The sequence below is a fragment of the Vanacampus margaritifer genome, chromosome 9 (assembly GCF_051991255.1).
Source record: "Vanacampus margaritifer isolate UIUO_Vmar chromosome 9, RoL_Vmar_1.0, whole genome shotgun sequence".
Classification (NCBI taxonomy): Eukaryota; Metazoa; Chordata; class Actinopteri; order Syngnathiformes; family Syngnathidae; genus Vanacampus; species Vanacampus margaritifer.
Window position 1 is genome coordinate 26,838,150 of NC_135440.1, and position 14,729 is coordinate 26,852,878.

The following is a 14,729-nucleotide window of genomic DNA, read 5'->3' on the forward strand; positions in this document are numbered from 1 at the left end:
AGGCCAGAACCTGCGCTTCACTTAAAAATGAAAGTAGTCCAGTAAGCGATGGTGTGATTCTCCAGTTTGTGTGATATGTGAGTTAGGAAGTGTTATATTTGAGCGGTTTGTTTTTATGCCACAAAATCGGGTATTTGAACGAGGTTGTGTCGACTTTTCAAATCCATTCAAATATTATTTACATACAGTTGCCATTCACATTTGCTCTCATTCTTCTGTCTCATTGCCTAATGTGGTAGTTTTTTTTGGCACTGATAAAGTCATGAAATGAGTGTTAATTCTATGAATTATTATTGATGTGTTGTAGTTGGAGCTACTTGCAGGCGGCCAATGATTCCAGAAGTGTGAACAGAGGGCACAATGTGTGCAATCACAAACTGTGAATGTTTTGATATGGGTTTTGTTTTTATATCCTGCCTCATTGTTGTTATGGTCCCGCCTTTCCCCCTCCGGCCTGCGTCGCCTGCCAATTCAGCTTCATGTCAAAAGGCAGTAACATGCTCAAAGAGCCAATTGCGAAAAGAGCTGTCACATGGAGGCACTTGTCAGCGGCAGCGCCTTTTAAAAGCCCAGTGCCGAGTAGGACAGATTATATCTGGGAAGCTTCTGACAAGCTTTCGACTCAAGGAAACAAACGAGGCTGTGAGAGTAAAATCGCAAAGCCTTCTCTTCTTTCCTATGGGCCACCCTTTCCTTCCTTCCCTTCCTTTCTTCCTTCCTTCCTTCCTTACATCTTTCCTTCCATCTCACTCGTTCTAACTTTCTTTTTCTCCACGCTTGCAAGAGAGGATACAGACAAGGACAGAAGCTTGAACACAGACACAGGTAAAGGCTTTATTCTTTTTTTCTTTTTTTAAAACCTCTACCATCATTTTGTTAAGTGTGCTACACTAATAGCCGGACACCATTGTGTTAATACACCCATTCAACTACTTAAATGTGTTTAATGTCGCTTTATAGGACTTTTGGTAATCTTAAAATGATTGTTCTGACTTTTTACACCAGGGACCACATTTGAAAAACACAACAACAAAACCTTGGCTATCAATTACCATCATAGCGAGCAACCATGTATTCCTAAGAACTACATTTAATGCTTTTGTAAGCTGCTGTAACAGTACAGTTTGAAAATTAATAATGCACTTACATATAGAGGGAAAAAATACTTGCAGTTCTAAAAGTAAAATATAACTGCACTTTCTAACAAATGTACTGTAAAGGATTTGGAAAAAGTTTAAGCCTCTGTAACATTCAATTTGAAAAAAGTTAGTTTGATGTCAAAATGTAACATGAGATGAGAGCATTTTTTGTTTTCAGGCATTTACATCCGCAAGAGCTCAAGCTGGTCTTCCTATTTTAATACCAAATCAGTAGTTGATGTCGTCTGATGTAGCGTATTACGTGAAATTCTGCTCTCTGGTGGTCGCTGAAGTCACTAATGGATGTTTTAGTGTCCTTCCGGTCATCCGCAGCTGCTGTTGATAACATGCTCTACTTATTAGACACCTGTTAATTAGTTCATCAGTGGTTTGTTTCTTCTTCGGGACATGCCAAATGGTTCTATTTGGCTATTATCCGTGTTTGTGTTAGCAAGTAGTGTCCAGCAGAGAGTAGCAAACTGTCATTTTTTTTACAGCGGTCCACTTCAACCGTTGTGGGTTTGGTATCTGATGTCAAACTCAAAACATTTCCAGTCTACAAGCAAATGGATGATGGAACTTATGCATGGCCACGTGCTAAGCATTTCCGAAATGTCAGGGGATGGAACCGTTTCCACGGTCGGTATGTTCCAAGCTACTGAGACGCCATCTGACTTAAAGCAACCACCTCTGAGGTTATTTATATATGTGATAACCTTCGGTTGTATAATTCTAGGTATGGTTATATATTCAATAGTTCGGCGCTGGTACTTGCCAAAGGTTGAAATGGCATCCAAAGTTTTTCCAACGAGGAGATAGCTCCTCCAGCTAACACCGCGGTTTTCAACTATGTTCAGTTCAGTACGCCAACTCTAATTTCGAGTTTTGACACATTTCTTGTGGTGTCCCTCCGTCTTTACGTGGCGACCGGATGTTAGCCTGCCACCTTGCACCGATCTCCCAAGTGCCTCATTGTCAATTGGCTTCACTATCTCAATACTTTTAGAGGATATTATATAAACTGAGGGTTGTTTCTAATACTTTGGAGGTTTTATTTAGCACCACCCAGCGCAGTTGTATAGCAATACAAAGTAATAAAGTGACAGAGTCAATCAAAGCAACATTTTTATCAATGCAAAGACAGATTTGTTGATGCAACGCTTGCAATGTATCTCCCTCAAAGGATTATGCAGCCAAACCCATTGATGTGCCTGACCTACTGTGGTTGCAGGTTTGGACACGTTCCGTCTCTTATGTCATTTGGATTTTGGCTTGGTGGGCAAATGGGATTGGCTTTTTCACTCTCGGCCCCCTAAGGCCAACTGTCGAAATGCATGCGTATATTGTTTGTATTTACACACATTCTTTAGTGCGGCCGCAGTCTCCTGGCCATTCCACCGGCTCTTTGCTGACTCATCACAATTTGAAAGTGGTGGTGCCTGGAAGGACATTTTGTTTTTTATGCATATCTACCATGACTGTCCTTCCACAGCTAGCGGAGTTGCTCCTCCTTGCCTAGTGGCAGCATAGAGTTTACACTAGTTCTGACAATTATAAGCATTTGACACACCGGGTTATCGGTATGTGTGTACTGTATCACGCTTTAGTTAACTGAGTTTTATTGTTATTTTTACACTGGCATGACCGTTAAGAATGTTGAAGTGTTACCTTTAGAAAATCATCAAAAGAGTTGAACCGCCATACCATAATGCAGATTTTATTTTTTACACATGCCTGAATTGAAATTCATGTGAAGTGACTGCCCCATAAGAAAGATGCAAAGTTTGAAGTCATGAGATGAGTTTAAATGTCAGCATATCTTTACTCATCAACTACAGTAATTTCTGGACTATAAGCCGCTACTTTTTTCACTTGCATTCGACCCTGTGGCTAATACAAAGGTGCGGCTTATCCATCAGATCACAATAAAGGAAGCGCAAGAGTCAGGTAGAGCAAAACAAACCAAGTGAGCCCAAATACAGTAGGAGGGACAGAACGAGAGCAAGACAATTCGCACCCTCATTATCAAAAAGAAAGTAGCGGGAAGCCCCGGCGCGGTAACATAAAACACCTGCGGCTTACAGTTGGGTGCGGCTTATATATGTAACAAACTCGCGTGTTCCCCAAATGTAGGTGCGCCTTATAGTTCAGAAATTACTGTAATCTCAATTTCATTACACTTCCTAGTAGGGGTGTGAATTGCCTAGTACCTGGCGATTCGATTCGTATCACGATTCATAGGTCACAATTCGATTCAATACCGATTAATCGCGATACTAATCTATAAATTGATTATTGCGATTTTTTTTTTAAACTCACATTTAAAAAAAATACTCATCAGTAAACTTGTACATGTACACTGTAAGATTTGTATGAAAATGTATATATCTGAAAATGCAGGCTTCTAACTGTGCCACGGCATTTAACAAACAGTCGGCAGTCTGTTTCATCTTTGAAAAGCACTGAAATCAAATATTAAGGCTTAATGTTTCTTCCATGCTTAATGTGTGAATCCTAACCCTAAGTAAGACGTTTTGTTGAATATTCCCATTTAAAAAAAAAAAAAAGATGGTTAAAAATCGATTCGGCCGCATATCGAATCGGTTCGAGAATTGCGCAGTCGAATTTTTTTGACACCCCTGATTCCTAGCATAGTAGGGATACTGTTGGTGGGGCGGACCTAACCGCATCAATGTGACAAATCGGCAAGGCCAAATAACCACAAGGACTTGCTTAACATTACTTGCCAAGTGCCTGCAGGGCCCAGAACGGCCTCGATCCCTATCGGAACATTCAAACGTCATCGCCATGAAGTATATGACACAAAGGGCTTCTTTCTGTTGGATGACTATTAATAACTAAAGAGTCACATAGATAAGCAGATGCTCAGTATGTGCAGAATAATGTATGTTGAGATCTGATCTCAAATCAGCAACATTAGTCAGCACCAGTGGCTCCACGAGACTTACTGAGGTATGAAAACCAACCTGGGCATTCGATCGGCGGCCTCGTCCATGCTCCATATCGTCCCTTTAACAAAAAACACTCACGTTGCTCGCCTTGTTGGGTTGTCAGCTGATTTTTTTATTTATTTTTTTAGCATCGGGGAGGGACACAGGCAAAAAATGCCAGATCTTCTGTCTGTCTTTGATGTGGTACTTTGGCGTGATATCTGTTTGAAAGCGGCAAACAACATTAAAGTGGATAAGGCATACATCACAAATTGTCTACACGCACCTCACGGTGGAACTGCAGACTGGAAAAATACGTGGATAAAATTCAACCCAAGCTGGCAAAAATCCACTGAAAGCCAAACAGCCGCAGAGGGAACGAGAGAAGCGTGCAGAGGCTGTTTTTTCTACACGGCAGCGAGACGGAAACACGAGAAAAAAAGCACTAATAGCTAATGTTCAATCGGCACTAACATTTATTTGGACATCTCTGCTTACGCCCACTTCAAACTTTGAAAATATCTCAAGGATTAGCCTCTCCATGGCTCTGTGACAAGAGAATGAGGAAAATAGCACCTCACGGTTACCCCGTGACAGATTTCCTTTTTTTGATACGTATGTGCCCATGAACACAATTCATCATCATTGAAGGGGGAAGTACAATTCCAGCCTATGAAAAGATCTCATCTACTTTTAGAAATAAAGCGTGGCTAATGTTCTACACATAGATAACGTCCCCGGGGTAGATGCTTTAATGAGCAGCTATAAATGAAATATATGCCAGCGGGATGCGTACAAGCATAAGATGTCCGCCTCAACAAAATATCTCCTAGTGGTATTTGAGCTTTTTTTTTCTCTTCCTTCTTGCAGTGATGGACACCAAGGCGGTGTTTGTGGCCCTGTACAGCGTGTGCGAGGAGAATGCCGCCTTCTTCTCGGGAGGGGCCAAAGGGCCGCAGAGCGACGCGGCCCGGCGGCTGGTGGAGACTATGAAGCTGATCCAGGAGCACGCCCGCAGCCTGGAACCCGTCATCTCCGGCTTTGCCGCCGTCTACCACCATTTTGACTTCGACCCGCACATACCGGCCAACGGCTATCGCTCTCTCGTCAAGGTAAACGCGGGACATTTATCACACACACTACCTCAAATAAAAAGCGACCTTTTTTAATGTATTCAGTTCAAAATGAGTTAACAGTTGAAAATCACGCCACCGCTTTGAGTGCTTACTACATTTTGGGTAATCCATGTTTTCTTTCACTTTTCTAGACTTTTCAAGCAAAGCACCGCCCACTTTAACCTCGCTACCCTGCAAACGCCCTAAAAAAAGTTTAAAGTAGAAGTCAACCTTAAATATTTCTTGACAATATATGTTATATGTGAAATGATATTTCAGGTCATATTTTTGTTTTGAAAGAAAATGGCATTATGTTTTGAATATTATAATACTTTTATTGTACCTAAAAATGGCCTTTGACTCATTGATGTATTTATTTTTGCTGACTTTACAGATTTGTATTTGAGTATTGTGTGGCCTTGATTTTTAATGAGAAAAAAAAATCCAATTCAGGGGTAAGAAAAAAAAAAAAGTAAGATTCATATCCCAAACTTTATGAGCTAGTTTTTGTGGCCTGTTTCCTTCACATACACTCTCCAAAAAGATGTGAAAGACTGCCAACATCCTGGCAGAGTTGGCACACCCACTCTCCCCCGCATACATCCTAAAAAGTCAAAACTCTGGAACTAAAACCATTTAAATGGGAGGAGATGATTATAGTGGCATTACAATTTTAATCTAACCAGTTTGGGAATCCTTGTCGTCTGTTCATCCGCACTGAAGAATTGCTCTGCATCCCCTCGTTGGCTGGACACGACTTTGTTTCAAGGTCAGCTCATTTGTTCCACAAATTGATTTTGTGTTGCAAATCAGGTTAGATAAACTCCTGCAGCAGCACTACAGTATACTGTGTCTCTCTATACACACTGCATTTTATCTCCCACAGTTATTGATGAAGCACAGTGACATTCGAAAGTTGCAGCCCCGCCACAAGTGAATAAGTCGAGCCGAGCGGCACACGAATGAATGGCGCTCTTTGTTCGCCACTATCAATCCCTTTCATTGCCACAGAAGTCCTGACTAATATGGACATATCCCCACTGGCACAAGTGTCAAGCTTGCTCGTTTTCACGCATCACCACTTCACGAATCTTCCAATTTAATCAGTCTTTGATGTTTTTTTTTTTTAATAAAATGAAAGAATTTGAGACCTTAACGCCTAAAAGATTCCTCTACTCCATGCAAATTTGCAACTGAAGCGACCATATGTTTCAAGAACACCACTGTCACTATTTTTAAAACTTTATTATTAACTCTTGAAGCGATGTATTTTTATTGCCATTTTAACATTTCCAACGGTCAATATGAATGTGAATATACCCATTGTACTTTACGTGCATCATCTTTCTCACCCAAATTCAACTGGGGCAGACTGCTGCTCACTCTCGACCCAGAAAATGTCAAGGTTAAAAGTTTAGGCACCTCAAACTCAAACAGAATATGTGTAATGTATAGTATATAGAGTATGTGTCACAGCAGTCAGTAAAAGTGTTGTAATTGGTAAAAAAAAAAACAGCAGAGTGAGATTATAGTGCGGATGGCGAGTGCCATGTAAAAAAAAAAAAAGGCACTTTTTTGGGGGGTGAAGATGAAGTTCCATTTGGTAGTTTTGACGCTTACATAACCAATAGGACACAATATTTTGTGGGTCTTGATAGATCCTGCAAAATACTCTGCATTCTACAAAAACATCAACAAATGTCACAGCACGCTTTTGTGCCATTTCTTGGTTTTAGTGCCAAAGAGGGCATAAAAAGAACAATGAAAACCAAAGGCCACTTCAACCTTGAAATGCTCACACAGGTCAAAGGTTGCCGTTGAGATGATGGTTTGAGCTTTTCTTTGACTTTTGAAGCATGCTTTCACAGTTTTAAATATAATAGAAAGAAATTTGAAGTGATTTTAACAGCCGTGCGTTTGCTTTCTATAGCCACTGTAAAGTGAAATATTGTCCACATTCTTCCAGGTTGTGCGTTGCTGCCTCCTCCACATCATCCACAAGGCCCGTTACATCACCGCCAACCGCCGCAGCATCTTCTTCCGCGTGGCCCACAACGCCTGCGAGATGGAGGCCTACTGCAACGCCCTGTGCCAGCTGCGGGCGCTGCTCTACCTGGCCCAGCGCATGCTGCACGACAACAGCCACGGCGACCTCTTCTTTCACGACGAGAGCGGCCTCAGCGAGAGCTTCGTGCGCGAATACAGCTCCATGCACAAGGGCTGCTTTTACGGCCGCTGCCTGGGATTTCAGGTGGGATCATACTTGAGTGAGGAGCAAGTGTTTCAAGTCTGTCAATTTCCAATGTACTTAATCTTCTCTTGCGTCCGAAAATGCAGACTTCACATTTTTATACAGCATTGTTTTCCAAACTTTGTTGAGACAAGACACATTTTTTACATTAGGAAAACTCTCACACAAAAAGGTGGGCGCGCAGGCTCATATTACCTCCCACCGTCGAGTGGAAGAGAACTGAATGGATTTGCCTGGTGCCTTGACTTCTGAGTTTAATTTGTTCAGTAACCACACTTGTAACTCAAATCACCTAGTTCAGACCAACTAACTATGAACTACAACTAAAATGAATCCATTACTACCCCACAAAAATGCCACAATACAGTTTCAGACCACCTTTGCAATAATGAAATCTGCGATATATAAATATCTTATTTAAATACTCCCTAGGCATGTTTTTCTAGCATGGCATTTGATTTTGTTTAGTTTTTTTAACGGTCTTCAAACACATTTAAAAAATAAAACACATGTAACATGTTGAGAGAGAGCAACAACAATGGACAACACAAAAATATTATTCAAACAATATGCCTATCCCTCTGTGTTCACAAATACAATTTTTTAACAGATATAACTTACCCTCTCGCTAAACACGTCAGCAATCCTGCTTTGGATGTTTTATCAAGATGTACATTATAAAGTGAACCTGTAGCCGTCACTTTTTGTAGGCATAAAAAGCGGGATTACAGAGGATGACTTCAAATCATTTGTTTCAAGTTTTCACCATCTCAAACTAAATAGTGTGCCGCCATTTAGTGGTTAACAGTAGAATTACACCCAAAACTGCACATCGGTTGGGAATCACTTTCTCCTGAATCTCTGCCTCTTTTACACCGTTCCTGCAAAATTTGCATTTACACAACCACATTTGTATTACGTACTAATTTAGTATTTAAATAATAATATAAGCCTTTAAAAATAGAAGGTGAACATGTGTAAATACAGTAACCCCTTGATTTTGTTTTTATTATTTGTATATATTTTTTTTTTATTTCATGCATACTGCACTTAAGATACACAACATACATGTGAGGTGCATTTATTATTTTTGCCCCCTCATCATCATTCTACACCGAGGTATTCGTGACGTAACATAAACTTGCGAATCTTACGCTTGAGGTCCTGATTTTCTGCTTGGGCCCCACCAGTTTACCCCAGCCATCCGGCCGTCCCTGCAGACCATCGCCATCGGCCTGGTGGCCTTCGGAGACAACTACAGGCGCCATCAGTCTGGAATAGGTCAGCATGGTCTTCATTGTCATTCAAGGGTCGCTCTCATCTCACCTCGCCGCCTCCACACTGTTCCTTGACCCCCACCCACCTCCCGCAACCGCCCCGCTCTCATCTTTTGATGCTATGTATGTGTTGCCTGCTCTTTCATCCTTTTGGAATCTCAGGCGATATAGCCTGCAGTCTTCTTCATATTTTACAATGTTTTTCAATCTTGTAAACACCAGAAGAGCCTTCGATAAATATTGACGTGTGGAAAGCAACGCCGGCAACACTTTGTACTGGCTAACTTTTAAATTCAAACCCCTTAGAAATGTTGTGTCCGCCAATAATTTTCATCACAGACCTAAAATGCCAAGCAGATGAATGATTTGAGGGTCTGGTTATGGATATGTCAGCATATCATAGAGCAGCGGCACCAGAATATGACATCACATAGGGAAGGAATTCACTCTCACGGACCAGCATACTTTTTATTTTCATCTTTTATATTTTTGACCTGGCTTGACAACTGGTTTACACATTTGGGTTACATCTGTGATGTAGGATTGGAGCTGGGTCATACTTGTATTTCTTAAATTGTTCTGAGCTGGGCAGCATGGAGCCCTAGTAGTTAGCATCTCTCCCAAAGAAAAAGAAAAACACACTTGGCGGTGGCGTGAACTCCAAATTGTGTGCGATTTTTGGGGGTGTTTGAAAGTTTCATTGTAATTAAACTTACTTTTTTTTTTTTTTGCTCTCTGCTGTACCACAGTGGAGGCAGGAGGTATTGCACCATACGGTGAGTGCACCTGCTATTCAAGTCCCAATGGATATTTAAAAATTAATAACTTTAGCCTTAAAGCTTTTCTACTCGTTAATAGAATAGGCTGCTTACAACCCATCCTGTATAGTTTCTGTATAGATTTTTTTCCGTTCTTAGTTTTGGCCGTTCATCATCATGGACAACCGGAGGCGAAACCACTCGAGGCAAGGCTGCATCTACGTAAGCGCCATAAACGCAGAAAAAGCTTTGGCCTCAGAGTTGCATGAGCGGAGTAGACATAAAACATTTAAATATTGACAAGTTTGAAGTGCTGTGAATCAGTAAAGCATTATTTGTTGTTCAAGGTTTTGGGCCGATCTGAGAGGCTTTGATATCTATTATCCCAAACTAAATGATTTTCATTCACTACAACACTCGTCTACTTGATGTCTCTTCCTTTATGTATCCTCGTTGATTAGTTTTCCTCCCCCATTGTCCGCCGCCGCGCAAATGATAATTGAATTCCGTCTGTTTGAGATCAACCATCCTTTCCCCCTCAGGTGTAGCGGCCAGCTCCCTCTTTACGTCGGGCAAGTACGCCATCGACCCCGAGTTGAGAGGGGCCGAATTTGAGCGCATCACTCAGAACCTCGACGTCCATTTCTGGAAGACCTTCTGGAACGTCACGGAGACCGAAGTGCTGTCGGTGAGTGGCGGCGTTGATCCTTGTTGCCACTTTGCCAGCTTGCTTTGTCTCTATTTAACAGTTTATCTTGAACTGAACAGTCGTCTATGTAGGTTATGTCCTTTTATTATGCGTTGGAATGACATGTAATTGTTCTGCCTGTTATTATAGGTCACTAGCATAGATAGATGAACAAAGATAATATTATTTGTCTGACATTTTCTGACTGAAGTTGGTTAATTTCCCGCGGCACACCTAATGATCTCTCACAGCACACTAATGTGGTTTGGTTGGGAATCACTGCCCTAATAGACTCTCCCAATTAGTCGCTGAGTGCATCGTCCACTCAAGTCAAATAAACACCTCCCTCACACCCATAAAAGAAAAAAAGAATAGTAACTGTATTTATCCTGGTTCACTGATGCTTTTGCTTGCACATTATAGTAACTCCTGATCCTATATGAACACTTGCTAACCAAAACAGCAGCATCTACTAAAGCGCGGAGATCGTCTCTAAGATGAATTTAAGTGTGGAGTCTGAAAGTTATGAGTTCCCTGCACAGCACTGAAGATAATCTTGTGTTAGGTGAAGACGATGATTAGCATTCCAGCAGACTTCACGTATGCAGTATAATACTCTGCTGTGTATGTGGTTGAAGTGCTCCTTCAGTCTCCTCATGATGCATTCAAGCTGACTTGATTTTTGTAGTTTTTATTTTGAAGTAATCTCGCAATAATGAGTAGAGAGCACTGTCAAACAGTGGAAAGGCAGAAGTTTTCATCTAACCCATGTTTTGGCCACTTTGCTGTTATGACGACCTCCGCATTAGCGTAGCTAGTAATAGCTCTAGTGTAATTGTGTTCCGACTTGCATACAAATTAGCATTATATCGCCGCAGTAGGAATGGACCTCAGGTGTAAAGCAAGGACCCCCGTACACTGGAAAAAGAAAGTCCCGAATTTACTTCATTGTATGTACATCACTTTCACATGAGTAAAATGTTCTAAACTGACTTAAATTTCAAGGAGGAGAAGTCAGTTTATCACAATTTAATCGTATGCATTTGATGCACAAATTCAGTCCATTCAAAAGACTGTTTTGTCAGTTGACAATACTTTCCTTTGCTGGTAGATGTACCCCACTATCATTATGCATGTGCGCCGACAGTAATAATAGAGGAGAATTCAATTCATTCTGCGGCATTCATGATTTATTCATACGGTTTCTCTTTCCCTCCAGTGAACTCGCCGTCAAACTCACAATCCCCGTTTCTCCGTTTTCTCTCATTCTCCTCCCCTCCCTCCGCCCTCAGAGTCTGGCCAGTATGACGTCCGTGCCGGTCAAGGTGAACCGAGCGCTCTCCGTGCCTCCCGTGCCCTTCGACCTCCCGCTGGCAGCCAATCACAGAGCCTCGGTGACCATACCGCCGCCGTCGGCGCACATCGGCACCGCTCCGGTTCAGATGAGGCTCATCTCGTACGACCTGCGGGAAGGACAGGTAGCCGTCATTGTGTTCGCTGAGAGACGAGACTACGTGATATTATTTGACTTCACGAAGGCTGCTTTTGCACTGCACGGTTAAAGTGACACATTTTCAATTTGTTTGCTCTCAAGTGGCCCATTCGGGATGTGCATCACGACAGTGGAAATAGGGAAAAAATTGCACGGAATCTGTTGTCTTGAGATTGAAATCAGGACTTTTCCAAATGTGGATAAATCCAATATATATCAGACGTCCGCTACTCAGAGTGCATCTTATACACAGATGGGGTGTACCCTATATACACGAGCTTGACACCGATTATGTTCATGTACCGTATATTAACCCATGTTTGTTCAAATAACACAAATAAACCACAATGAGCCAATACATACTAAATACTAAACCATAACTATCATAAACATATCCAACACACAAATACTACAAAATGCGCAGACTATAGTTTAGACACCACTGTCTTAAATCAAGGTACACACAGTAGAGTAAATTCCTCTATTGTGACTTGGGGTTTACGGTCCTGCTATTTTAAATATTTTTTTCACTGTAAATAACTATATTGGCCTAACAGTCATCTGTTTTGGGTGTAATGTCACTAGCAACCACTAGATGGTGGTACACTATCTAGTTTGAGACATTGTCCATTTGTAAAAAGAACAACAAAAACAGCAAGTATTTCAGCACAGCTGTTTAAAATTATTGCATGCTGTTCTCTTCAATCCTGCTTTTTTCGCCTACAGAAAGGGATGGCTGTAGGTTCATATACATCTTAGGACAGGACTATTAATTTATATTGTGAGACAATACATTTGTGGTAAATTGGTCTGTAATAAGTTAGTAGGTGGTGGCATTTGTTTACTATTAACACATAATCGGCACACTCTTTGTAGCCTACAATATTTTTGTGTTAGCCATCAGTCTCCATGTGTTTAAATGTGGAAAAAAATGAAGTGGCATAAATGCTTTTCAAACTTTGAATTTGAATGTATTGTATTTCTGTATCAAGGATTTAACTTGCATGGGTTGTCTGATGTGTAACATAACCGATGGGAGCGAGGGAGTCCGAAAAATTGGATACAGGGATTAAATCAGAATTGGACATTTGGTCCTGTGGTGTAAATCCAGTCTTAATAGTTGTCTGTCCTAGTTTAACACTATTTTTCCACTGGGTCTTCTCAGCAAAGCTTGCATATTCAAGCGATGAAAATTCAGAAAGCATTTTTGGAGAGTTGGAATTTTGTTGACAGCTTCTCCCAGTCGTCTCCGCACATAATCCTCGTCCCTTTCGTCGCCGTCACTGCCACTTTTTCAGCTCTTTATCACACTCTCTCCCTCTCTCGCTCTCCCCTTCAGCTCGCTCATCCTCCTTGTTTGGAGGCTGGCACGTAACCAGACAAGCAATTCAGCAAACGCCTCAAAGTCATTGATCTCGCTAAAAACAAAAAAAAAGCGCGGCGCTTTACGGTGTCACGAAATTACAAGACTGCGTCAGCTGGAAAAAAGAAGGGCCTCTTGGCAACATCTCATCAACCTGGCTTGTTTGTGTTGCACAATGAGTGCGTGTTGGTGCAGGTGCACAGCAGCTAATCCCGCTCTCTGCGGGGCCCTAACATTGGCAGTAAAACAAGCCGTGTTTACAACTTGTCCTAATGTGCTGCTTTAAACTAAAGTCTCGAAGCATTGTTCAACACTTGTGTTGTCTCGCTCCAGGACAGCGAGACCCTGCTATCTCTCACCCGCTCCGATGCCGGCGCCATCTCCCTCTCGCTGGGGCTGAAGACCAAGCGGCTGCCCTCATCACCCTGCCTGCTCATCCACTTCCACGGCGGAGGCTTTGTAGCTCAGACCTCCAAGTCCCACGAGGTACGATTCGTTTTTTTTCACCAACCCAGCTCCATAAGGCTAAGATGAGCGACATCGACCCCCACGCTTCTCCTCCATTACACATTAGAGGTGTGAAAGTAAACAAATTGAATTGGTTAGCAAGTTTAGGGAAAAAGTGGCAGGTTGTTATGCTATAATATGACATGTAATACAATTGATGTTTAATTCATTCTGTGACCACGCTCGGAACTCAAAACACTTGGATCTTAGATCATCTTTCCCTATTGGAATGAATGAAAATGCCATTGCCCTTCCCACCCAAAAAAACAAACAAAACATATTTATGTTTGAATTAAATAACTCATTTGCTTTCAAAAACATATAAAAAATATATATATTTTAAATATTGGCATTGTCCCAAAAACTTATTTATACATGAAGAGGTTGCTTAAAGCAATGGTAGTTATTACCAAAAAAAAGGCCACCAGGTGGCAGCAGAGTATGAGAGATCAACCAGGGCCGTGTTGCAAAAAAGCTCCTTTCCCCAGTGTTTTAAACAGATTGGTTAACAAGGATGAAACTTGGCTATATTCTAATGCTAATTGGTGCAAAAAGTAAACAGATAAAAATATACTTTTTTTCCTGATAAAGGAAGAGACTCTAATCTTTCTTTTGCTAGGTTCCTGTTATATATATATATATATATATATATATCATCAATGTGACCTATAATCTGTAAAATTCAAATAGAAATGAAATCTTTTAGTGAGGGAAAGTAAAAATAAACATTTGATATAATGTGGTTGCACAAGTGTGCACACCCTCCTATAACTGTGGATGCGTATCATGTCTCACGTCCCCCGTAAAGTTGCTTGGAGCGGAGTTTTAACGCCAAAATACGGCAGATGTTCTGGTGACGCTTGCTCCATCATGCTGACTGCTCTTGAAAATTCATGACTTGTGCTCACTTTTGGCGCTCCTCGCTGCACAAACAAGAGCAGATGTGTGTGTGTGTGTGTGTGTGTGTGTGTGTGTGTGTGTGTGTGTGTGTGTGTGTGTGTGTTGTTCTTGGTTGACAGGAAGTGTGTGCACCAGAAGTGTTACTGAAGTCATGTAAAATTAAACACACACACACACACACACACACACACACACACACACACACACACACACACACAAAGCCCTTATCTCCTGTCTAGTGGGCCATTTGTTTTGCTCCCTTCGAGCTAGTGAGTGATGAGCTGGCCT

General features: G+C 41.5%; 1 protein-coding gene across 1 annotated transcript in view; it reads left to right on the forward strand.

The window, feature by feature from the left end:
* lipeb (lipase, hormone-sensitive b) overlaps positions 1-14,729 on the forward strand; it is a 31,218-nt gene that overhangs the window by 4,941 nt on the left and 11,548 nt on the right. The window contains 7 exon segments of the mRNA XM_077574978.1: positions 785-825; positions 4,961-5,202; positions 7,172-7,456; positions 8,647-8,737; positions 10,034-10,179; positions 11,472-11,657; positions 13,368-13,520. Coding sequence (XP_077431104.1) covers positions 785-825; positions 4,961-5,202; positions 7,172-7,456; positions 8,647-8,737; positions 10,034-10,179; positions 11,472-11,657; positions 13,368-13,520 — 1,144 coding nt within the window.